This window comes from Haliotis rufescens, unplaced genomic scaffold, assembly GCF_023055435.1.
Source record: "Haliotis rufescens isolate VD_foot unplaced genomic scaffold, xgHalRufe1.0.p SCAF_7, whole genome shotgun sequence".
In the NCBI taxonomy this organism is placed as follows: Eukaryota; Metazoa; Mollusca; class Gastropoda; order Lepetellida; family Haliotidae; genus Haliotis; species Haliotis rufescens.
Window position 1 is genome coordinate 26454814 of NW_025964361.1, and position 25276 is coordinate 26480089.

The window sequence follows — 25276 nt, forward strand, 5'->3', positions numbered from 1 at the left end:
GTACAGCATGACAATTACTTGCTATTCGTCACTTTACAACACACATAACACGGTCAAACAATTTTAGGCACCGCTTTTGCGAGTTATTTAGTACAATAATGTTTTATTAAAATCTATTTCAATTTGTTTTCACCATTTTCCCTATTGACAGTCGTTGTTACGTGCGTCACTAGGTAATTGGTACGGATTGACCTTGTTTATTGTTTCTATACTTTGAGGATTTCTGTGGCAAGTGGCGGACGTAATTCAAACTCCTTCCGCACTGACACCGCATCAAATATATTTCTGTACCAATTACATAACTCTAATGGACAGGGTCGGGTGGTAGTTCACCGGACGACACTGTGTATATTGGGCGGCTCCTTTGATATCTCCTCCAAACATACGTTTATTGAATGACCCCATTAAACGATGATACACATCTCGATGAATATATCAAGGCACTAATGTATCTTTCATAAACATTTTTTTGTCTTTGTGCTTAATATATCCACATATCAACGAACATTTGTAAAACATGTATCCTAAAAAAAATAAACATTTTCAGGCTAGGTATTTGCACACAGCAACACCTGCATAACTGTTTATTCACGCGTGGTGCGGCAGATTGTAATTGACCGACAACAAGTATTGTAGAATCACCTGTAAATAAGGCCGACACTGTAATTAGACACAACGTACTAATGAGAATATGAGAATTATCATAAGAAGCCTGTTACGTTTTTCTTAACTATTACCATTTTCATACCAAAAGTGACAATGCAGTTAAAAGTTGCTTTAGTGTCACAATATTCACTCACGTTTTCCTCAATCGCATTGAAACATAATTCCTACTGGTCAGTTCGACACTGCTTGTAATTAAATAATTATTTCGAGATTTCGTTAGAATGTAAGATATTCAGCCAAACGTTATGCAATAAAAGACGAATAGTTTTTTTCATTAAAATACGCTCACGCGTACCTGAATATTGCATACCTAGTGTCACGTAATTGCCCAGTGTGATGTATCAACGGGACATAAAATGGGAAATGAAATAGAAACTAACTAAAATTTAATGTTGTGGAAAATAACTCCAATGAATTGGAGTACACGCACATGAATTCGTATGATAAACTGTCAAAACGTTTTGAGAGGTAAGTCCGGGTTCATTAAAGATCGCTACAATATGTAAAACAGGTGAAATTTGTAGAACTAAAGGAAACATCCAACCAAATGCCCTTTTTAAATAGTAATGTAATGATATAATATAAAGTATATTTCACATGATACAATATACTTTGCAAACAGTTAGTTGATGCTTGAAAGGGACTGACGAAAACATAGGCGAAATATTTTAACAACGCCGTAAAATAGTTGAATTAAGTAAAAATTAGTTAAATTTTGTGTCATGATACTTGAATAAATACATTTAATGTATTTGCGAAACAAAAACATGAGTTTTAAGTACAGGAACATATTCTCGCCCATGGGCCAAACCTTTTTCTCGCCCATGGGCGAAATATTTCAATATCGCTATAAAATCGTTGAAATAAGTTAAAATGAGTTAAATTTTGTGTCATGATACTTCAATGAATACATTTAATGTATTTGCGAAACAAAATCATGAGTTTTAAGTACAGGAACATATTCTCGCCCATGGGCCAAACCTTTTTCTCGCCCATGGGCGAAATATTTCAATATCGCTATAAAATCGTTGAATTAAGTTAAAATGAGTTAAATTTTGTGTCATGATACTTGAATGAATACATTAAATGTATTTGCGAAACAAAAACATGAGTTTTAAGTAAAGGAATATATTCTCGCCCATGGGCCTGCCCATGGGCCTACCCATGGGCAAGACTTCGCCCATGGGCGACATAGTCTAAATATTGAGTTTTTGAACAATTTTTTTTTTCATTTTTTCTTCCTTGGTATGTTCCCATGAAAACGGTATGTTTAATTTTGTAAATACCTTTAACCGAGACTGGGCAAAGACCGTAGAGTTTCTGGACTTTTGGGTTTCCAGAATTAAAATGGGACGTGTTCTATGTATAACTCACGGAAGTCATTTTAGCCGTGCGTGAAGCTTGTGCGAGTTCGAGCTTTGTCTGAAACTGAACAATGGCTGACCCGTAATGGGATGTAATGGGTGCTGCGGCACATGGTTCACGAGAAGTGCTGCCCATGTCATCAGAACCTGCAGGTTTCCCCGTCGCTGGAATCGTTACTTAAGAATAGCAAAGCAACCGCACGTATTCAAACACGGGGATTACTGACGATGGATGATGACCAGGTGAGCTTTCATAGCTGGTATCTACACATTAGGTATGGCCATCTTGTTATACAAGTCTTCCTCAGGCCTGGCCCGTCGTTCCGCCAACACCCGCCTCGTCGTGTCATACTGGTCTGGGTCCGGGCACTCATTCATCCCGCTTGTCATCACCAGATGACTGTACACGCCTTGGGTCTCCGCCACCTTAAACCGCTTTGGATTCCACTTCCACAACACGTCATAATCACCTTCATTAACGCCATCACCATGCTGGGGTTGTTTGACATTTGTTTGACGATCTCTATTTACAAATTCAACGTCAGCAGCTGAATAACCGTTCTTGGTGCCCTCAAGCTTCGGGGGCATTGGGCGATATATGGCAACCCTTTCTTTCGGTGAAGCTCTCTTTGCTTTCTTCTTTTTGCAACTGAAAATAAACACAATTAAACCAATTGCTTGTATTGAAATCAAAGGGTTTTTTTTAAATTTAAAGATGATCAATAAATAAGTAAATATATATAAATTATGATCGATTGTCATTTAAGATATTTTCTTGAAGGCTCTGCATAACGGAGACGCAAGGTCTATGAAAAAGACGTTTCAATCCTTTGTTTTAAACTGGAAAAGGGAACACTGCTCGATTCTGACTTAAATTAGATGAATTTCCGTCTCAGAGTAGCGGCAGTAATCGTTGAATCCAGTTGAATGAATCGACGTCATCTGAATCGTTGAATTGGGTTGAATGAAATTGACCTTCAAATCTCTGTACTAATTAACACAGTCTGGCAAACTGTTACTAAAACGGATATGGATAAGCTTAGGTGGCTATTCTTCCAGATACATGTATATCTCAACTTAATGCCGAATAGGAATCTTTTGTTTGTTTGTTTGTTGTTTAACGCCGCACTCAGCACTATTCCAGCTAAATGACGCCTTCTGTGAAAATTGAGTCGGGACCAGACAATCCAGTGACTGACATCATGCGTATCGATCTGCGCAATTGGGATACGATGACATGCGTCAACCAAGTCAGCGAACCTGACCACCCGATCCCTTTAGTCGCCTCTTACGACGAGCATAGTCGCCTTTTACGGCCAGCATGGGTTGCTGAATACCTATTCTACGGTATTAAAATAGATAGATTGTTGCTGATCACTAAAGGTGGACCTGTGGTGTGGTCTTTGGAGAGATACTGGTCAAATGAATGGAAATAAACTTAAAAGATAAGAGTGTTTTGAACTTACATTTGTTTAGATGTTTCAGCATATGTACGGTACCATCGCAGTGTTCTAGCAAAACTTAAATGTGTCACATTTCCGCTTGAAATTGAACTTTTCACGTCCGAAACCCCACTTTTTTATCCCACTACATGAAGAATAATGAAAGCCGTCGGGCCTCAATGACGCACAATAAGCAAGGTTTGGCACAATGGCGCACAATAAGCGAGGTGGGGCACAATGGCGAACAATAAGCGAGATGGGGCACAATGATGCACAATAAGCGAGGTATGGCGAGGTGGCGCCCACTGACGTACAATAAACGGGTTGGGGCACAATGGTGCACATAAAGCAAGGTGTGGAACAATGATGCACAATAAGCGAGGTGGGGCACAATGATGCACAATAAGCGAGGTATGACAGAATAAGCGAGGTGGCGACAACTGACGTACAATAAACGGGGTGGAGCACAATAAGCGTGTTGGGGAACAATGGTGCACATAAAGCAAGGTGTGGAACAATGGTGCACATAAAGCAAGTTGTGGAACAATGATGCACAATAAGCGAGTTTTGGCACAATGATGTACAATAAGCGAGGTACGGCACAATAAGCGAGGTGGCGCCCACCGACGTACAATAAACGAGGTGGGGCACACTGGTGCACATAAAGCAAGGTGTTGAACAATGATCGATGCACAATAAGCGAGGTGGGGCACAATGATGCACAATAAACGAGGTGGGGGCACACTGGTGCACATAAAGCAAGGTGTGGAACAATGATCGATGCACAGTAAGCGAGGTGGGGCACAATGATGCACAATAAGCGAGGTGGGGCACGATGCTGCACAATAAGCGAGCTGGGGCACAATGACGCACAATAAGCGAGGTGGGGCACAGTCATGCACAATAAGCGAGATGGGGCACAATGATGCCCAATAAGCGAGGTGGCGCCCACTGACGTACAATAAACGAGGTGGGGCACAATAAGTGAGTTGAGGCACAATGGGGCACAATAAGCGTGATGGAGAACAATGGTGCACATAAAGCAAGGTGTGGAACAATGGTGCACATAAAGCAAGTTGTGGAAAAATGATGCACAATAAGCGAGTTTGGGCACAATGATGCACAATAAGCGAGGTGGGGCACAATGGCGCACAATAAGTGAGGTGGGGCACAATAAGTAAGGTGTGGAACAATGATGCACAATAAGCGAGTTTGGGCACAATGATGCACAATAAGCGAGGTGGCGGCCACTGACGTACAATAAAGGAGGTGGGGCACAATGGTGCACATAAAGCAAGGTGTGGAACAATGATCGATGCACGATAAGTGAGGTGGGGCACAATGATACACAATAAACGAGGTGGGCACAATAAGCGAGTTGGGGCACAATGGCACACAATAAGCGAGTTGGCGCACAGTGGCGCACAATAAGCAAGGTGTGGAACAATGACGCACAATAAGTGAGGTGGGGCACAACGGCGAACAATAAGCGAGGTGGGGCACAATGACGCCCAATAAGCAAGTTGGGGCACAATGATGCACAATAAGCGAGATGGGGGCACAGTGACGCACAATAAGCGAGTTGGGGCACAATGGTGCACATAAAGCAAGGTGTGGAATAATGATGCTCAATAAGCGAGGTGGGGCACAATGATGCACAATAAGCGAGGTGGGGCATAATGGCGCACAATAAGCGAGGTTGGTCACAATGATTCACAATAAGCGAGTTCGGACACAATGATGCACAATAAGAGAGGTGGGGGCATATTGACGCACAAAAAGCGAGTTGGGGCACAATGGTGCACATAAAGCAAGGTGTGGAACAGTGATGCACAATAAGCGAGATGGGGCACAATGATGCACAATAAGCGAGTTGGGGCACAATGATGCACAATAAGCGAGGTGGGGCACAATGACGCACAATAAGCGAGGTGGGGCACATCGACTCACATTAAGCGAGTTGGGGCACAATGGCACACAAAAAGTGAGGTGGGGCACAATGGCACACAATAAGCGAGGTGGGGCACAATGGCGCACAATAAGTGAGGTGGGGCACAATGACGCAGAATAAGCGAGGTTGGTTAGATTCAATTATGTACAATAAGCGAAGTGGGGGACAATGACGCACAATAAGCGAGTTGGGGCACAATGACGCACAATAAGCGAGGTTGGACACAATTACGTTCAATAAGCTAGGTGTGGCACAGTGGCGCACAATAAGCGAGTTGGGACAGAATGGCGCATAATAAGCGAGGTTGGGCACAATGATGCACAATAAGCGAAGTAGGGCACAATAAGTGAGTTGGGGCACAATGGGGCACAATAAGCGTGATGGAGAACAATGGTGCACATAAAGCAAGGTGTGGAACAATGGTGCACATAATGCAAGTTGTGGAACAATGATGCACAATAAGCGAGTTTTGGCACAATGATGCACAATAAGCGAGGTACGGCACAATAAGCGAGGTTGCGCCAACTGACGTACAATAAACGAGGTGGGGCACAATAAGCGTGTTGGGGAAAAATGATGCACATAAAGCAAAGTGTGGAACAATGGTGCACATAAAGCAAGATGTGGAACAATGATGCACAATAAGCGAGTTTGGGCACAATGATGCACAATAAGCGAGTTGGGGCACAATGGCGCACAATAAGTGAGGTGGGGCATAATAAGCAAGGTGTGGAACAATGATGCACAATAAGCGAGTTTGGGCACAATGATGCACAATAAGCGAGGTGGCGGCCACTGACGTACAATAAAGGAGTTTGGGCACAATGGTGCACATAAAGCAAGGTGTGGAACAATGATCGATGCACGATAAGTGAGGTGGGGCACAATGATACACAATAAACGAGGTGGGCACAATAAGCGAGTTGGGGCACAATGGCGCACAATAAGCGAGTTGGGGCACAGTGGCGCACAATAAGCAAGGTGTGGAACAATGACGCACAATAAGTGAGGTGGGGCACAACGGCGAACAATAAGCGAGGTGGGGCACAATGACGCCCAATAAGCAAGTTGGGGCACAATGATGCACAATAAGCGAGATGGGGGCACAGTGACGCACAATAAGCGAGTTGGGGCACAATGGTGCACATAAAGCAAGGTGTGGAATAATGATGCACAATAAGCGAGGTGGGGCACAATGATGCACAATAAGCGAGGTGGGGCATAATGGCGCACAATAAGCGAGGTTGGTCACAATGATTCACAATAAGCGAGTTCGGACACAATGATGCACAATAAGAGAGGTGGGGGCATATTGACGCACAAAGAGCGAGTTGGGGCACAATGGTGCACATAAAGCAAGGTGTGGAACAATGATGCACAATAAGCGAGATGGGGCACAATGATGCACAATAAGCGAGTTGGGGCACAATGGTGCACAATAGGCGAGGTGGGGCACAATGACGCACAATAAGCGAGGTGGGGCACATCGACTCACATTAAGCGAGTTGGGGCACAATGGCACACAAAAAGTGAGGTGGGGCACAATGGCACACAATAAGCGAGGTAGGGCACAATGGCGCACAATAAGTGAGGTGGGGCACAATGACGCAGAAGAAGCGAGGTTGGTTAGATTCAATTATGTACAATAAGCGAAGTGGGGGACAATGACGCACAATAAGCGAGTTGGGGCACAATGACGCACAATAAGCGAGGTTGGACACAATTACGTTCAATAAGCTAGGTGTGGCACAGTGGCGCACAATAAGCGAGTTGGGACAGAATGGCGCATAATAAGCGAGGTTGGGCACAATGATGCACAATAAGCGAAGTAGGGCACAATAAGCGAGTTGGGGCACAATGATGCACAAAAAGCGAGTTGGGGCACAATGGCCCATGATAGGCGAGGTGGGGCACAATGACGCACAATAAGCGAGTAATGGCACAATGACGCACAATAAGCGAGGTATGGCACAATGACGCACAATAAGCGAGGTAAGGCACAATGACGCACAATAAGCGAGGTATGGCACAATGATGCACAATAAGCGAGTAATGGCACAATGACGCACAATAAGTGAGGTAGGGCACAATGACGCACAATAAGCGAGGTATGGCACAATGACGCACAATAAGCGAGTAATGGCACAATGACGCACAATAAGCGAGTAATGGCACAATGACGCACAATAAGCGAGGTATGGCACAATGACGCACAATAAACGAGGCATGGCACACTGGCGCACAATAAGCGAGGTATGGCGAAACGACGCACAATAAGCGAGGTAACGTACAATGACGCACATTGAGCGAGGTAGGGCACAATGACGCACAATAAGCGAGGTATGGCACAATGACGCACAATAAGCGAGGTATGGCACATTGACGCACAATATTGCGTTATTTCTACAACCGGATGATGTACATAAGAGCGGGCAAATGGATGAATAAAGAAACTTATTTTTGTAGCATGACTGCAATTTAGGTAGACAGGACGTGACAAACAAATAAAACAGACTGCCTTGGGTATCAGTGTTGAGTAAATAAATTTCTCACCGCTTGACCAAAAAGTAGATGACGATGATGACAACAAAGATTCCTGCTTCGCCGAGAAGAGCATACCTTACTGAAAACCAACAACTTATGTGTATAATTATATTTAGCTAAACAACTAAATGCCGTTATTGACACGCCAACACAAATTCTCCTACTTATGATTATTATATTTTTTCTGCCATTTCTAATTTTACGATCTAACTCCAAAACAAACCAAGAGCTCGTGACGTCACCAGTTCCTCACAATCCCCACTTCGTCAAATCTCTTTACTTCTCACTTTATCTCGTCTTCCGCTGTCTGCCACGGAACTGTGCTCCTGAGACCAGGGTGTCATTTAATCAGAATAAAGTAATGATAGAAAAAAACGGGGTCGCATTTGGTTTCAATACCAGATGGAGAAAACCGTAGTTTTATCGAATTAAAAAGGAAAGCATCAATATAGTTCAGTATACGTCCCACTATCAAAAAGAAGAATTCAACACAGCGCCAAAACAATGTCGTACATGTATGTCGTAAAGATGATGCATTATGAATGGGATCAGATTCGACAGTACATTTATCATTGAATGAATTATCATTTTACAAGTATAAAAACATATTACGATCTCTAAATAATAACTTGTAACGTTTGAAAGCATTTCCACTGTCCTTTAATACTGAGTACCCAAATTGGTAGCGAGATCAGAGTCCGAAACGAAATGCCTTTCGGTGTACAAATGGGTAAACGCAATGGGTAAAAATAGCAGTAGAAATGTGATTTAGAAACTTGATAAATAAGAATTACAATCTTCATCCGAATTAATCAACAACACACTTTAAAGCTTCTACAAAATGATAACTTCTTGAAAATCACAATATTCAAAAGGGGCAGTCGGGTAGCCTGGTGGTAAAGCGTTCGCTCGTCACGCCGAAGACCCGGTTCGATTCCCGACATGGGTACAATGTGTGAAGCCCATTTCTGGTGTCCCCCGCCGTAATATTGCTGGAATATTGCTAAAAGCGGCGTAGAACCATACTCACTCACTCAATATTCTAAAACAAGACCATGATCACAGAGTTACATTCAGTATATTTCCTTTGTCATTTGACTGTAATGAATCTTACAATTGTGTAGAATGGATCTAACAGTGTTCATTCTTTTTGTATACGTGAAATAAGAACTTGAAACACAAGATATGCACACTTAAATTAGACGCATTTGGTGTCTATAGATAAATATAACAGAGACAAAATGATAATAACAAACGTACCTTCTGTTTTTTCAAAGGCTGAAATGAAAGCACATTGTTACACAGCATGGTGGTGATGATGAGTGCGGGAGGAGATGGGGCAGGTGATGATAGGTGGGGGTGGGGGTGGGGGTGGGGGTGGGGGTGGGGGTGGGGGTGGGGGTAGGGATAGGGGTAGGGGTGAAGCCGGGGTGGGGGTAGGGGGTAGGGGGTTGGGGCAGGGGTAGGGGTAGGGGTAGGGGTGGTGATGATGGGTGGGGGTGGGGGTGTTCAGGGAGGAGTCTGACATTTCATCGATTTAAACAGGATGCATCGATTTCTGACGTTATTTACTCAATCTGCTACTCGCTATTCCTGTGGCCGAAATGGTAGCGGGCTCAGAATAAATAACGAAATGCCTTTCGGAAAACAAGGTATTACAGATTACCATGTATGAAGTTGGGTTGTGCAAATACTTGAAAGAGAAGAAACACGTTATTACAATGTCTGTACAGCCCCATGTCAGTGGGTGTCATGATCAGGTTATCCCCACTTCGTCAAATCTGTTTACTTCTCACTTTATCTCGTCTTCCGCTGTCTGCCACGGAACTGTGCTCCTGAGACCAGGGTGTCATTTAATCAGAATAAAGTAATGATAGAAACAAACGGGGTCGTATTTGGTTTCAATACCAGATGGAGACAACCGTAGTTTTATCGAATTAAAAAGGAAAGCATCAATATAGTTCAGTATACGTCCCACTATCAAAAAGAAGAATTCAACACAGCGCCAAAACAATGTCGTACATGTATGTCGTAAAGATGATGCATTATGAATGGGATCAGATTCGACAGTACATTTATCATTGAATGAATTATCATTTTACAAGTATAAAAACATATTACGATCTCTAAATAATAACTTGTAACGTTTGAAAGCATTCCCACGTGTCCTTTAATACTGAGTACCCGAATTGGTAGCGAGATCAGAGTCCGAAACGAAATGCCTTTCGGTGTACAAATGGGTAAACGCAATGGGTAAAAACAGCAGTAGAAATGTGATTTAGAAACTTGATAAATAAGAATTACAATCTTCATCCGAATTAATCAACAACACACTTTAAAGCTTCTACAAAATGATAACTTCTTGAAAATCACAATATTCAAAAGGGGCAGTCGGGTAGCCTGGTGGTAAAGCGTTCGCTCGTCACGCCGAAGACCCGGTTCGATTCCCGACATGGGTACAATGTGTGAAGCCCATTTCTGGTGTCCCCCGCCGTAATATTGCTGGAATATTGCTAAAAGCGGCGTAGAACCATACTCACTCACTCAATATTCTAAAACAAGACCATGATCACAGAGTTACATTCAGTATATTTCCTTTGTCATTTGACTGTAATGAATCTTACAATTGTGTAGAATGGATCTAACAGTGTTCATTCTTTTTGTATACGTGAAATAAGAACTTGAAACACAAGATATGCACACTTAAATTAGACGCATTTGGTGTCTATAGATAAATATAACAGAGACAAAATGATAATAACAAACGTACCTTCTGTTTTTTCAAAGGCTGAAATGAAAGCACATTGTTACACAGCATGGTGGTGATGATGAGTGCGGGAGGAGATGGGGCAGGTGATGATAGGTGGGGGTGGGGGTGGGGGTGGGGGTGGGGGTGGGGGTGGGGGGTAGGGATAGGGGTAGGGGTGAAGCCGGGGTGGGGGTAGGGGGTAGGGGGTTGGGGCAGGGGTAGGGGTAGGGGTAGGGGTGGTGATGATGGGTGGGGGTGGGGGTGTTCAGGGAGGAGTCTGACATTTCATCGATTTAAACAGGATGCATCGATTTCTGACGTTATTTACTCAATCTGCTACTCGCTATTCCTGTGGCCGAAATGGTAGCGGGCTCAGAATAAATAACGAAATGCCTTTCGGAAAACAAGGTATTACAGATTACCATGTATGAAGTTGGGTTGTGCAAATACTTGAAAGAGAAGAAACACGTTATTACAATGTCTGTACAGCCCCATATCAGTGGGTGTCATGATCAGGTTATCCCCACTTCGTCAAATCTGTTTACTTCTCACTTTATCTCGTCTTCCGCTGTCTGCCACGGAACTGTGCTCCTGAGACCAGGGTGTCATTTAATCAGAATAAAGTAATGATAGAAACAAACGGGGTCGTATTTGGTTTCAATACCAGATGGAGACAACCGTAGTTTTATCGAATTAAAAAGGAAAGCATCAATATAGTTCAGTATACGTCCCACTATCAAAAAGAAGAATTCAACACAGCGCCAAAACAATGTCGTACATGTATGTCGTAAAGATGATGCATTATGAATGGGATCAGATTCGACAGTACATTTATCATTGAATGAATTATCATTTTACAAGTATAAAAACATATTACGATCTCTAAATAATAACTTGTAACGTTTGAAAGCATTCCCACGTGTCCTTTAATACTGAGTACCCGAATTGGTAGCGAGATCAGAGTCCGAAACGAAATGCCTTTCGGTGTACAAATGGGTAAACGCAATGGGTAAAAACAGCAGTAGAAATGTGATTTAGAAACTTGATAAATAAGAATTACAATCTTCATCCGAATTAATCAACAACACACTTTAAAGCTTCTACAAAATGATAACTTCTTGAAAATCACAATATTCAAAAGGGGCAGTCGGGTAGCCTGGTGGTAAAGCGTTCGCTCGTCACGCCGAAGACCCGGTTCGATTCCCGACATGGGTACAATGTGTGAAGCCCATTTCTGGTGTCCCCCGCCGTAATATTGCTGGAATATTGCTAAAAGCGGCGTAGAACCATACTCACTCACTCAATATTCTAAAACAAGACCATGATCACAGAGTTACATTCAGTATATTTCCTTTGTCATTTGACTGTAATGAATCTTACAATTGTGTAGAATGGATCTAACAGTGTTCATTCTTTTTGTATACGTGAAATAAGAACTTGAAACACAAGATATGCACACTTATATTAGACGCATTTGGTGTCTATAGATAAATATAACAGAGACAAAATGATAATAACAAACGTACCTTCTGGTTTTTCAAAGGCTGAAATGAAAGCACATTGTTACACAGCATGGTGGTGATGATGAGTGCGGGAGGAGATGGGGCAGGTGATGATAGGTGGGGGTGGGGGTGGGGTTGGGGGTAGGGATAGGGGTAGGGGTGAAGCCGGGGTGGGGGTAGGGGGTAGGGGGTTGGGGCAGGGGTAGGGGTAGGGGTAGGGGTGGTGATGATGGGTGGGGGTGGGGGTGTTCAGGGAGGAGTCCGACATTTCATCGATTTAAACAGGATGCATCGATTTCTGACGTTATTTACTCAATCTGCTACTCGCTATTCCTGTGGCCGAACTGGTAGCGGGCTCAGAATAAATAACGAAATGCCTTTCGGAAAACAAGGTATTACAGATTACCATGTATGAAGTTGGGTTGTGCAAATACTTGAAAGAGAAGAAACACGTTATTACAATGTCTGTACAGCCCCATGTCAGTGGGTGTCATGATCAGGTTATTATAACATGTTTAAACACCTGCTTCATCAGATTCGGAGGTACAGTTCATTTTCATGTTTTTGAAAAAAACCATAAGAGGCGAGAAGCAATACGGATTATCAGCGGTCACCAAACGAATACATGAGCCTCCGAAAACAATAGATAAGTGAGTGAGCTCGGTTTAACGCCGCTTTGTGCAGTATTTCAGTTTTGTCGTTTACGTTTTTGGTGAAACCCACGTGCTGAGGTTTGGTGCTGATTAACCTAAAAACATACTAATCTGGGATTCAAACCCGCGGACATAGGTTTCCGGTACGCCTAAGGGAGGCAACTCAGCACAGCCTTAAAAGACCATGACGGTTTCAGGAGCAGAACAAAAAATACTTTTACCGGAACTTACGAAAAACATTAAAAAAACCATAACATGTGTTTTATGAAAATATGATTACCGACATTTTGCGTGTAGAAGAGGTTAACCTTTAGAGGTAGCACTTTAGCAATGGTATGCAGCTGGTCTTAGTTGGCATAATCAGGTCATTGCATATTTATTATTTCGGTTACAATGTCCATATTAAGTAAGTAAATAACAAAGAGGTAAAGACTATTTCAACAGGGAACCATAATTCCAATTTTCTTAGTGTCACAAATGATACCGGGAACCACCTGTATTCTATGGTGGCCGACAGGGGACATCGCTTTCTCGCTTTCTCGCTCTATCGCTTTATCGCTCTATCGCTTTCTTGCTCTATCGCTTTCTCGCTCTATCGCTTTCTTGCTTTATCGCTTTCTCGCTTTATCGCTCTATCGCTTTCTCGCTTTATCGCTTTCTCGCTCTATCGCTTTCTCGCTCTATCGCTTTCTCGCTTTATCGCTCTATCGCTCTATCGCTTTCTCGCTTTATCGCTTTATCGCTCTATTGCTTTCTCGCTCTATCGCTTTCTCGCTTTATCGCTCTATCGCTTTCTCACCCTATTGCTTCTTCTAATGACTAACCATAGTCACATGAAGGAATCGGGTGTTCTTTAACTTCTTTTGAATAGTATGTGCTGTAAATCTTGAAATTAACGTTAATTATCAATGCCAAAAAATTAGCGTAGACATAATTACCGTATTCGACGTAATAAGTGCACAGGGCGCTCTCAAGAAAAATATTTTGGCGGAAAAAAAAAGTTGAGTTGAAAGATAAATTTCGTGGTTTATGCTGACAGCCTGAAATGTTTATGTACGACAGATATATTTTTCCCGAATTTAATTGCCCATAATTAAGGGTGCATATAACGCACGAGTGCGTATTATACGCGAATAAATAAGTCTGGTGTACATCATCAATCGCAAGGGGTGCTAATTGGGATTGTTCACTAGCCAATATTTTAGCAAATATCGCCGTGGGCGTTGATTAGAGCGGGGCGCTTATTACTTTCGAATAAGGTAATTATACTTTGCATTTATGTCTCAGAAATGACTGTTGATAAGACGGCCTCACTGAACACTTTGAATAGCGGAAATACCAACTTGAATATAAAACCAATCAACTATCTATTTCCACATTACGGTTACTGAGAACAATATGTCATCCAAAAACTAGAAATTACATAAAGGACATCCGGTAGTATTACCATTCCTTGGGTGAGGACTTCCACTTTGATGATATCTACTCCGCAAACAGAATAAACGTTGATATAAGCGTTGTTTTTAGGAAAACACTATTGCTTTTTAGGAAGTACGTACTACTCAGCGCTATTGAGCGGTGTTATTTGCTATTTGTTTTGATAACTTGGCCTGGGGGCGGGGGATCAAATAGCTAAATAGGGTCATAAATCAATCAAATTCTTTTTTACGCAGAAATACGTGGATTGTTATAAAAGCACATATGTCTGTACTGTTAAATTATATTTCAGTAGATAGTGAGAAAATTTCAACATTCCGTCCATATGAATAATTTGAAATGCGACTGGAAAAATCTCAGCTCTCTTTTATGTTTAAAACCCAAAGAGGGAATATTGCTATACCGCGAGAAAGCGATAGAGCGAGAAAGCGATAAAGCGATAGAGCGAGAAAGCGAGAAAGCTAGAAAGCGATAGAGCGAGAAAGCAATAGAGCGAGAAAGCGATAAAGCGATAGGGCGATAGAGCGAGAAAGCGATAGAGCGAGAAAGCGATAGAGCGAGAAAGCGATAAATCGAGAAAGCGATAGAGCGAGAAAGCGATATTTCCCATAATGCCGTACATGAAAACGGTTTTTGCTGATATTTAGTGATCCTGTAATTCTCACCGCTATTTTGCCTCTTATGATTATATTTTTTAAACATCTTGTAGTAGATAAATATGTTACAAAATACACACGTATTCCTTTCTCGTTTAGCTTGCATATTTTCTTGTAGTGTAATAAATAAGCAAGATTCAAAGAATACAGATAGTCACTGTTCATATTTTCATTTTGTTCATAGTATCCCCCCCATTTCTCCATCAAACTTAAAACTGATAAAAAGGAGATCATATATGTCAGTTTTATTAGCCAGTTTGTATTGTTTGCAACGTCCAAAGAATTATTTTGTTCGGTAATTAGATTTGGAATTGAAGCCGAATATGTGCTCGTCCGATTTCGGGATCACAATTATATTCATTAAGTTGCGTGTACATTATGCATACATGTACACAGTTATGTTTCCCTTACAAAATACAGATGAATTAGATATATGTGTCTGCCTTAAGTCACATATACGACTTTCGAGAGCGTCATTAACCCGTAACCCCATTCCTTGGACAATAGAAATGAAATGCGTTGTAAATATTTTTTTTAAACAACTCATTTCTTATAATGACTTTCGATCAAACTGTCTTCGGGAATTAAATTTAATGCTAAAGTGCTCGTAAAATAAAGTTGAACTTTCCCGCAAGGAGAGACTAGATATCCAATTATAGTATAGGCTCAGGCAGGAATATACATATTCATGTAGCAATTCTCTATCAATTTAAAATGTATGGTTAACAATTGTGCGTTCTGATATGAGTTCTGTTGTTATCTACTACCTTTTTACACAGACAATGAGTCGGAAACACACACACACACACACACACACACACACACACACACACACACACACACACACACACACACACACACACACACACACACATAGATAATTTTGACAAAACTATACTTAAGATATACATAACATATCACAATGATAGCTGATTTAATATATGTTATAGATAATCATAGTAATTCATTTCATATTGTTATCAACCTTAACTATGTGGCCATACTAATTATGTCTCTCCATATGTGTAGTTTACACAAGTACACATATCAACTGTGGTACCGCCACAGCGATGGGGGCGGTTGGATAGCCTAGTGGTTACAGCGTTCGATCGTCAAGCCGAAGACCCAGTTCGATTCCCCACATGGGTACAATGTGTGAAGCCCATTTCTGGTGTTACCCGTGATATAACTGGATTATTGTTAAAAGCGACGTGAAACCATTCTCACTCACTCACAGCGGTGTTTATCAAATTACTGTATGCAAGTACATATATTTGTAGATTTACACAATTCAAGTTAAACATACATCAAATGTCAAAAAGAACATTTACGGACAACCTTATGACACACTGTAAATCATATACTACCGAAAACAAGTTATAGAACACCCACAATTATAAGATTGTATTTTTGCAAAACAATCAGCCATGACTAATTAACCATAGTCTTCTTAACTTCTTTTGAAAAGTATATATTTAGATTTTAACCTGATTTATTTAGAGCGTATTGCCATAATCTGCCACGCGCTTTCGGCGTGATGGTCACATACAACTGAATAGGGCCATAAATAAATCAATTACATTTTACGCAAAAATCGGTGGATTGTTTTAAAATCACCTACGTCTGTACAGTTAAATTATGTTTTAAGTAAATAGTGAGAAAAGTTCAACATTTCCTCCCAATTGCAGCAGATATCACATGCGGCCCCTGTAGTGGTCAAGAGGGGATACTGCTTAACCGCGAGAAAGCGATAAAGCGATAGAGCGATAAAGCGATAAAGCGATAAAGCGATAGAGCGAGAAAGCGATGTCCCCTCTCGGCCACCATAGTATTCAGATAGGACAAAGAATGTTTGTTTGTTGTTCAACGTCGTAGCCAGCAATATTTTAGCTATATAACGAACCTAGATATATAGATACTTTTAATTTATCACAAAAAGCGAGCCAACCGACGAACCGGTTATGAGGAAACTAAACTCTCCCCATGACACCACCCAAATATACAGCCCTACACACAGAGTTCAATGACCAAACATTCCTTGGCATTTCTTAAACAGTAAATAACATACTTACTACCTTGTGTAGTTGACATGGCCAAGAGAATTGTATAAATGGGTAGTAGTATTCACTCATACGCCATTCTGAAATGCACAGCAGCTCACTACAGGACATGTAGAAACTAATGCTACTTGATTTGGTGTGGAAATGAATAAATTATCCATACAACTCAGTGTGGACAGGTTAATTTCCTTGATAGCGATTACCGTATGAATCGCTCAAACACAAGTCATCAGGGTGACACGTTGCGTATTGTGAATGCATTCAGCTGCTATTGCTTCCGGAACACACGGAACTATTTCTAACAACCCGATTATGTGCTGCCATTGTGGTGCTAATTTCACACCCGGAAATATTTCATCGAGATCATAACTTGAATATTATCATACCTTCTGTCCTGTGTCAGGCTTGATGGCTTAATGATACCGAGGGCCGGGCAATGATACTCCCTCTGTCTGTATAGGTAACCTCCCAATTGTCAGACATCCCATTTGTCAGACAGCTTATACCAGGATTAGTCAAGGTTGGTTAGTCAAGCAATAGTTACCTGTTTACCTTTCATTGAGTGGAACAGACCAGAAAACACACATTGTGAGGAATTTACAGGATAGATGTTTTATGCACTTTGAGATGAAGACAGCAGGAAAACGTACCATCCATGTAGACCGTATAAACTTCCGCAAGACACCTCAGCTGCTCATCAGTGGAAAAGATCAGGATCTTGTCTTCGTCACCGTCTGCGCAGAGGGGGGATATTCTTCCATCCCTGGTAGTGGTCCACAGCCCCTCAAGGTGAAAATCAGCTCTGGTCTGTGGCAGGACAGGTAGTGTTGTTCGGCGATGTCGATAGAGGGAACTCTTTAAGCTGGGGAACGAAGGAAGATGTGGAACGTTTTCTGGAGTCTGGCGGCCTTCTTCTGTTTTGTAGGTAGCCTGGATAGGTGTTGCTTCTTCCATGGCTCGTTTCCTCAAAGTACTGACACACATTGACAGATTTTTTTTTTTAGGGGGGGGGATGTTTGATCGTGTCAACAGACACACCAGTAATTGGTATATTGAGCAACATTGCACGCCGATGACTAAATTCACCAAGACTGACAAACCAATCCATTGAGTCAGTCGCCTCTTACAATAACAATAGAGTTTTTGTGGACCGACCTAAACCCGACATCGTCACGGGGGAATATGTAGAGTTGGTCAACATCAACTACGTATACGTGTTCTTGTCTTTAGTAATTCGGCCAACTATATCATGTTATTCTCATCTCTCTGCTCAAATCATGGATGAGCGCGTAAAAGAAAATGATCTTGAGAATTGAAAATACAACTCAAACCCAAAGTCTGTAGTTATAATATCCATCCCAAAAGAATCCAAATACTTTAATCATGTTTTATCTGAAACAGGTATGTCTTTAGAATCATGTAATCATTGTGGTTAAATCGGAAAAATCATATATATTCACTCAGCTTAGAATCATGTTTGGATCTTCACCAAAAATCTGCCACACTCAAATAAGGAGAATCTCAATGTATGTGTGAGCTTGATGTGAGAAAGAGAAATGCTTGATGTGAGAAAGAGAAATGCTTTATGTGAGAAAGAGAAAAGCTTGAGGTGAGAAAGAGAAAAGCTTGAGGTGGGAAAGAGAAAAGTTTGTTGTGAGAAAGAGAAAAGCTTGAGGTGAGAAAGAGAAAAGCTTGAGGTGAGAAAGAGAAAAGTTTGATTTGAGAAAGAGAAAAGCTTGAGGTGAGAAAGAGAAAAGCTTGATGTGAGAAAGAGAAAAGCTTGAGGTGATAAAGAGAAAAGCTTGAGGTGAGAAAGAGAAAAGCTTGAGGTGAGAAAGAGAAAAGCTTGATGTGAGAAAGAGAAAAGCTTGATGTGAGAAAGAGAAAAGCTTGATGTGAGACGAAAGCATAAAGTGATGCAGGGCTTAGACGTTTACCATGTCGATGATAACAACGCGCACTTGCGTGTTGACAAACCAAGAAACTTAATTGGGTCGAATCTTGTTTTCGGAGCACGTTGATAGGGTTCTGGCACACCAAGGGACACAATTCAGCACAACTGCCAATTTTACTTCTAGATAGATACTTTTCTTCTTGTCCTTGACGCCTCTGCCGAACACCTGTGTCGGCCAATCCAAACAACACTCATGGGCAACTATATCATGATATTGTTTGTTTTAAGCATGGTCCACGAGTTCAATCGAAAGAGAGAGTAACCGAAAACTTTCCGACCAAATTTGTTACTTATATTTCCAAAATATATTTAGATTTAGAAGAGTGTAATACCACAGGCAGTCTTAAAATTATATATATATATATATATATATATATATATATATATATATATATATATATATATATATATATATATATATATATATATATATATATTCTCACTATCCCACTTCATCTTCTTACTATCCCTGTCCATCCTTCTCACTATCCCACTTAATCTTATTACTATCCCTGTCCATCCTTCTCACCGTCCCTGTTCATCCATCTCACTATCCCACTTCATCTTCTTACTTTCCCTGTTCATCCTTCTCACCGTCCCTGTTCATCCATCTCACTATCCCTGTCCATCCTTCTCACCGTCCCTGTTCATCCATCTCACTATCACACTTCATCTTCTTACTATCCCTGTCCATCCTTCTCACTATCCCTGTTCATCCTTCTCACTATACCTGTCCAACCCTTTTCACTATCCCTGTTCACCATTCTTACTATCCCTGTCCATCCTTCTCAACGTCCCTGTTCATCCATCTCACTATCCCTGTCCATCCTTCTCACCGTCCCTGTTCATCCATCTCACAATCACACTTCATCTTCTTACTTTCCCTGTTCATCCTTCTCACTATACCTGTCCAACCCTTTTCACTATCCCTGTTCACCATTCTCACTATCCCTGTTCATCCTTCTCACTATCACTGTTCATCCTTCTCACTATCCCTGTTCATCCTTCTCACTATCACTGTTCATCCTTCTCACTATCACTGTTCATCCTTCTCACTATCCCATTTCATCATCATACTATCCCTGTCCATCCTTCTCACTATCCCTGTTCATCCTTCTCCTTACCCGTGTTTATTCATATATATATATATATATATATATGTGTGTGTGTGTGTGTGTGTGTGTGTGTGTGTGTTTGCGTGTGCGTGTGCGTGATGTATATACACACACACACTTTCACACGTTCACACGTTCACTTTCACACGTTCACACACACACACACACGTTCTCTCACACTCACACACACTTACACACACACTTACACACACACACACACACACACACACACACACACACACACACACACACACACACACACACACACACACACACACACACACACACACACACACACACACACACTACATTATTAATAATCTGCATACCAAGTCGAAAGGTATCGTTTCAGGATTTAAATAGTTACGTCACAATTAGTGATAGAATAACTCAGCATCAAGAGAGCTTGGCCACTGGGCCACAGAAAACGACCCACCCACGATCTCGTATTACATCCCACGATTTACACTTGCCAGCTTCAATTTCCGTCCGATAATGCGACGCTGGTGTTTCTCATTAACGTATGGACGAAACTTTTCGTTATGGTCCCATTGAAACTTGTTTCCATGAGGAAATATTCATAGAGAATAATATTAACATATTCTAAACATTAAACATTTCATATCGGACTATTTCTCCCGACGTTTGAACAGTCAGTGTGTTTGATGAGTCATAGAATAATGCTGCTTGTATCACGGTTGGTTGATATTGAACTACTTGAAAATTGCAATTGAGGTCATGGTGACTGTGATGTCAAACGGTTAGTGATAGTGATTGAATGTTGTTTTATGCTGTCGTTAGCACTAGGTCAGCCATATTAATTACTGCGGCCTGTGAAGCATATACGCGAGTGATTGTTAACATGAGCAACGACCAGCGCCATCGCGGTACGATAACACATGATGAGCCAAGTCACAGATCACGAACCCCCGGTAATCAAGTTGGTCGGTTGTTACGACATGGTGTTAAAGAAATTATTCAATAATAGGGACATTCAATGGAAGCTTTTCATGTTTTTATGTTGAGTATTTATGAAAATATTCGTCCTCGATAATAACTTTCGCATGGTATTTTGGAACCTCAGTGTTGACAGAGTCAGATAATACCTGTCCCATCTCCTTAATAACCTCATTTTCGACTGGATGTAAGAAAACTAACTTAGCAAGGTGAACTTTTATGCTGCGTTTAACAATTTTTTTATATATAATAACTCTAGTATATATATCATCAAATAATTGTAGTCTGGGAATTTTGGACAGTGGATTTGAAATGTACCCTTTATAATGAATACAGCCTATTGTGACCATAGGGCTAGCCTAGGACTGTCTAGGCCGATACACCTACATGTACAGTTTCATCAAGGGACATCGGATCGCTGTCTAGGCCGATACACCAACATGTACAGTTTCATCGAGGGACATCGGAGGACTGTCTAGGCCGATACATCAACATGTACAGTTTCATCGAGGGCCGATACACCTACATGTACACTTTCATCGAGGGACATCGGAGGACTGTCTAGGCCGATACACCAACATGTACAGTTTCATCGAGGGACCTCGGAGGACTGTCTAGGCCGATACACCTACATGTACACTTTCATCGAGGGACCTGGAAGGACTGTCTAGGCCGATACACCTACATGTACACTTTCATCGAGGGACATCGGAGGACTGTCTAGACCGATACACCTACACTTTCATCGAGGGACCTAGGAGGACTGTCTAGACCGATACACCTACACTTTCATCGAGGGACCTGGGAGGACTGTCTAGGCCGATACACCTACATGTACACTTTCATCGAGGGACATCGGAGGACTGTCTAGACCGATACACCTACACTTTCATCGAGGGACCTGGGAGGACTGTCTAGGCCGATACACCTACATGTACACTTTCATCGAGGGACCTGGAAGGACTGTCTAGGCCGATACACCTACATGTACACTTTCATCGAGGGACATCGGAGGACTGTCTAGACCGATACACCTACACTTTCATCGAGGGACCTAGGAGGACTGTCTAGACCGATACACCTACACTTTCATCGAGGGACCTGGGAGGACTGTCTAGGCCGATACACCTACATGTACACTTTCATCGAGGGACCTGGAAGGACTGTCTAGGCCGATACACCTACATGTACACTTTCATCGAAGGACCTCGGAGGACTGTCTAGGCCGATACACCTACATGTACAGATCCAAAGAGGGACCTGGGAGGACTGTCTAGGCCGATACACCTACAGTTTCATCGAGGGACCTGGGAGGACTGTCTAGACCGATATACCTACATATATAGTTGCATCGAGGGACCTCGGAGGACTGTCTTGGCCGGTACACCTACATGTACAGATTCAAAGAGGGACCTCGGAGGACTGTCTGGGCCGATACACCTACAGTTTCATCGAGGGACCTGGGAGGACTGTCTAGGCCGATACACATACAGTTTCATCGAGGGACCTGGGAGGACTGTCTAGGCCGATACACCTACATGAACAGTTTCATCGTCGGACCTCGGATGACTGTCTAGGCCGACACACCGAGTAATGTAACGTGTACCTTCCGGGTTAGTGAATCTTTTTTAACCACTGCTATTTAATGTGATGTTTCAGCAGAGCGTAAGGTTGGTGGTTCGATACCCTGGCCGCGTCAAACCTAAATACGTTAAAAGATGGTACTTGTTGTCACCATTGCTGTCGCTCGGGGATAAAACAAGGATGTTCGTCGCTCTATAAATGCACAAATGGTGAACCCATTTCTCATAACTTTCGTATGCTACCATTACCCGTCTATCAGTTATAATACTCTTCACTCTTCATAGCAGGGTAATTTCAGGAATTTTGTTCCTGGCCGTGGGACGTCTTCGAGGGACTCTGTACAAGCAGCCACACACACGTGCATGCACGTCACAATATGAGTACAGCAATCTTGAACGCAACGTTGAACATCATTTCACCTCAACCGGATGCAAACGTAACTGAAACGGACATAAAATGTTCATAAATACATCATCTAAAGACGATCTCGGCTAAACGGCAGTCCTGGCAAGTTTGATGTACTTTGTTCGTTTGATAATAACCCAATAATATTATGTTTATTGATTTAAGCAGTTAATCAATCAGTTAATCTAGCCCTCGTGGCAGATCACCTGTCATACAGCATGACATCTGACAGTGTCCCTGAATAGCCCACATGGCAGATCTCCTGTCATACAGCATGACATCTGATAGTGTCCCTGACCAGCCCACATGGCAGATCTCCTGTCATACAGCATGACATCTGATAGTGTCCCTGACCAGCCCACAATACAGATCTCCTGTCATACAGCATGACATCTGATAGTATCCCTGACCAGCCCATATGACAGATCTCCTGTCATACAGCATGACATCTGACAGTGTCCCTGACCAGCCTACACGACAGATCTCTTGTCATACAGCATGATATCTGACAGTGTCCCTGACCAGCCCACAAGACAGATTTCCTGTCATACAGCATGACATCTGAGACTGAGTCGGAATCGTACAATCGACTCAGCTTTTTGCAGAGATTTCTTTTGGATATGGAAAGGGTTGTGTCGCTTTATTTAAATTCGAGAAGTTTATTGATTCCTACCTGGGTGTCCAACCTCTTTCGCATAAGATCCCGAGTATAACTCTTGATGGTTTGTTTGAAATCACTATACAGGATACGTAGTGTGGATAACGATTTGTCAAGAGCTGCTTTGGCTGTAGCTTCGGCTTTTGAGTTACCTGTTATGCCTACTTGACTTGGTAACCAGCAAAGGACGATGTCACATTGGCTAGTGGAAAGATCGTTATATAGTTCTAAAATGTCTGGGACAATGACGAGACACTTTTAAGTGCCTGAAGGCAAGTCAACGAATCAGAGAAGATGATGAAATGTTTAGATTATCGTTTATGTTTAATATAGGTCAAAGCTGTTAATATAGCTTTGGCCTCAGCAGTGAAGATTGAACTATTATCTGGGATTCTTGAGAAGACAGTTCTGGATCCAATGATGGTGGCACTAGCAACTCTGCCACCATTCGTCGATCCGTCTGTAAAAAAGGATATGTCAGAATTATATTTTGATCGTAATTGGTTATATGCTTGTTGATATACCAAAATATTTGTTTCAGACTTTTTAAGCTGGGTTAGAGAGAGGTCTTGCCCTGGCTGGTGAATCTTCCAGGGAGGAGAAGACAGAAGTCGGTAGGGTGATATAATATTTAGATCTATTTTAGATGCAGTGATGTGTGGTTGAACTCTAATTCCAAGTGGTTGGACAAATTTCGAAACAGGTTTTCATATTGAGGGTGGAAAAACGCAATTGTATGCTGGATTTGATTTATTTGAATGCCTTTAGTGTGGTATTGTATTGAAAGTTTGTTCGAGGGAAGGTTCATCAGCCTCCATACACAAACTGTCCACGGGTGAGGTCCTAAAAGCTCCAAGAAGGAGCCTATTGTGTCTTATGTTTCTTTATTGCTTTTGCAGGCTCCACCACAGACAATGGAACCATAGTCTAGTTTGGAGCGTATTAACGATCTGTACAACTGAAGGAGAGTTGTCTGATCCCCTACCCACTCGTCATTTGAAACGACTTTTAACAAGTCGAGAGCCTTGCGGCACTTTGTCTTTGGATATTTGATGTGTGGTAAGAATGCGAGATGAGGCCCAGGAATTGTACGTCATTTCTACTACCTTGATAGGAGTACCTTCTAAAAATAAATCTGGATCCATATGCGGTTTGTATTTACGACAAAAATGAATGTAGTTTGTTCTGTATTTAGAAAATTTGAAGCCATTCTTATCGGCCCATTTTTATAATTTTGTTAAGACAGAGCGGTAGCTGTCTTGCTGTTGTATGCACATTGTTACCACGACAAGAATACTTTTGTGAAATAATAATTTTGATGCTGAAAAGTGTGACTGATAGTATGCCGCCTTGAGGGACGCCCTGGTCTTGATCGAAATGATCAGACAGAGTTGAGCTCACTCGTACATGAAATTGTCTGTTGTTTAAAAATTTAGATATGAACTGAGGTAATCTGCCCCGGAATCCAAATGCCAAATCTTTTAAAATACCATGTTTCCATGTTGTATCATGCGCCTTTTTTAGGTCGAAAAAGATTGATACAGCATGTTGTTTGTTGACAATGGAAATTTTAATAAAT

The 25276-nt window shown here is 41.8% G+C and overlaps 1 protein-coding gene across 1 annotated transcript; it reads right to left on the reverse strand.

The window, feature by feature from the left end:
* Nucleotides 1-1943: 1943 nt before the first annotated feature.
* Nucleotides 1944-17978, reverse strand: LOC125376192. The gene is made up of 4 exons (XM_048388142.1): nt 17675-17978; nt 12243-12260; nt 7977-8046; nt 1944-2679 (listed from the first exon to the last, which is right to left on the reverse strand). The coding sequence occupies exons 1-4, from the start codon at nt 17976-17978 to the stop codon at nt 2295-2297; spliced, it is 777 nt and encodes a 258-aa protein (XP_048244099.1). The 3' UTR covers nt 1944-2294.
* Nucleotides 17979-25276: the final 7298 nt, after the last annotated feature.

Bases quoted from the DNA above. Each gene is read 5' to 3' on its own strand.
- LOC125376192 (XM_048388142.1), bottom strand. From the start codon at position 17,978: ATGGAAGAAGCAACACCTATCCAGGCTACCTACAAAACAGAAGAAGGC. The intron at 2,680-7,976 runs GTGAGAAATTTA...GTTTATTTTCAG, and splicing joins ATCTACTTTTTGGTCAAGCG to TTGCAAAAAGAAGAAAGCAA.